General features: G+C 36.1%; 1 protein-coding gene across 1 annotated transcript in view; it reads left to right on the top strand.

The window, feature by feature from the left end:
• The window catches only part of LOC106531957 (obscurin), a gene marked incomplete in the record, with an annotated part of 11849 nt that extends 10101 nt beyond the window's left edge, over positions 1 to 1748 (top strand). Inside the window, 4 exon segments of the mRNA XM_014027918.1 lie at positions 120 to 170; positions 256 to 324; positions 412 to 468; positions 1082 to 1748. Coding sequence (XP_013883372.1) covers positions 120 to 170; positions 256 to 324; positions 412 to 468; positions 1082 to 1116 — 212 coding nt within the window.
• Positions 1749 to 2054: the final 306 nt, after the last annotated feature.

The following is a 2054-nucleotide window of genomic DNA, read 5'->3' as shown; positions in this document are numbered from 1 at the left end:
AAAAATTCTAGTAGAAAAAAAAACCACAGCAAGAACAAAAGAAGACACAAGAAGGGACAAAACTGGTATTTTCAACAAGTTTTAATTTGRTTTGTACATCTCTCATTTATTTATTGCAGGTGATTCTGCTGTTTATGAGTCATTACAAAGCTCCTGTGCCACTAGATATGGTAAAGAATATGTTTGGAAACATCTCAAATGTAACAACTGCATGATTTTAAGAATACAATAACAAATAACCACAAATATTTAAAGTTTTAGTTGGAGAAGAATCCAGTGATGTTTCATGCTCTCACACTGAACTGAGAAAAGTTGTAAAAAACAGTGAGTTAGAAAAAATGAACAAAATAAGAAATAACTCAAGAACGATTCAATCCTCATTATTTTCCTTTTATCTGATGATCCTAACAGGGAGGCCTCTTCAACTACATGATGCTGTATACTGTAATGTGGAGACAAACCCTGCAGGTACAGTCAGATCCAACAGACATCAACAASAACTGTCAGAACAGACACACAACAGAGCAAAGAGTGCTGAGAGGCTWGACGTAGAGCAAAGAGAAACAAGAAAAGCAAAGGAAAAGGCTTCTAGMGAGCTGTGAGGCTGGACACAAGAGAAAGACTTACATTAGTTGGCTCTACAGACAGATCCAGCTGGATGTGCAGCAGGTTAAACTGATATAGTAAAGTTCTTTAAAACAGGAAATGCAACGATGAAGATGAGGAGTGGAAAGGTCACTTGGTCACATGATATAACGGGAGGTACTGAGAGTGAGAGAATGTCTCAGGAATGGAYAAGTGTACTGGCACCTATTTAGAAGAACAAAGTGGGAGTACAGGAGGCTGAGCAGGAGCTGTACAAGGACAGTGAACCAGTGAGGAGATGTACAGCAGGACATMMAGGGATAATTGCATCTTTAYACTGACTCTTTATGTTTTGTTGATTCAAAGGTAAAAACACCTCAAAAACCCACTGTCTAGTTCTAGCACAAAAACTGAGCYTTAATCTTTATGTGTAAAATCCTTGTAATTTATTCCAAAACAAAGAAACATTTCTAACAAATGATGTCTCCTCTCACAGGAAGGTGGAGTCCTGCAGCAACAGTTTCTTCTTAAATCAGATGAGGAGCAGCTCTGGGTAACGATGCTGTGGAGCTGCATGTTGTGCTGCTTTATTCTGCAGTTTATTACAGAAGAAGGGAAAAGAAGGTAGAGATACTATGATGTCAAATATGGAGACTCAACATCGTATCTTCCAGCACAAAGCACAGCTTTTTATTTACTACCAGAGAAGCTCCTGTCAGTCAGACTTAGATTGAAAATGTAACATTTATCAAGTGTGGAATATGTGAAGTTTTGTAATTTTTCATTTCTAACAGTCATTTCTTCATATATTTTAAAAATTAATAATCTATAAGGAGTTTTTTGTTTCGTCTTATCTTTGATTTTAATTCTGTAGTTTTAGAAGACTTAATAATTTGTCTGATTGATGCTTTTATAGACTGTGTTTTCTCAATGAGCTGTCAGTTGTTTTTCATTTGCTTTTGTTTTATATTTGAATGTTAATACAGATTAAATGTTTTACATACAGATGTGTGTAAACTGTCACACAGTGGTTAGTATGTTTCAGACCTCAAAGAGAAACAAAAACCCTTGAAACACATTCGGTGCTCAGATCATTCCACAGTTCAAACAGAGAGAACTGAAGTGGATTCATTTTCAAATCTGCATTAAAAAGCCTGAACACATCAAGTTTTGCATCTTATTAATCAAACTATACTGTATGTACATGTTGTTTGTTGTTTTCAGCCTGTAAACCTTTTTTTTTAACTTGGTTTCTGGGTTCAGCCTTTAAAAGTCTTTTGCTACTAACACTATAGTAAATCACATTGTTGAAGGTTCTGGATGAGGACAAAATATTTCAATAACTGAACCTCAACAAAACAGACATCTGGATCAGGGGACAGAGGTAAGCAGGTAACAGAGCAACAAAGGATCTGACACTGAACAGAGTAAACCAAGGAGGGGGGATTCTGGGATGATTAGTAAATGAC

This window comes from Austrofundulus limnaeus, unplaced genomic scaffold (genome assembly GCF_001266775.1).
Source record: "Austrofundulus limnaeus strain Quisiro unplaced genomic scaffold, Austrofundulus_limnaeus-1.0 Scaffold698, whole genome shotgun sequence".
NCBI classification, from domain to species: Eukaryota; Metazoa; Chordata; class Actinopteri; order Cyprinodontiformes; family Rivulidae; genus Austrofundulus; species Austrofundulus limnaeus.
The sequence above is the reverse complement of the archived record's forward strand: the minus strand, read 5'-3'. Positions and strand labels throughout refer to the sequence as shown.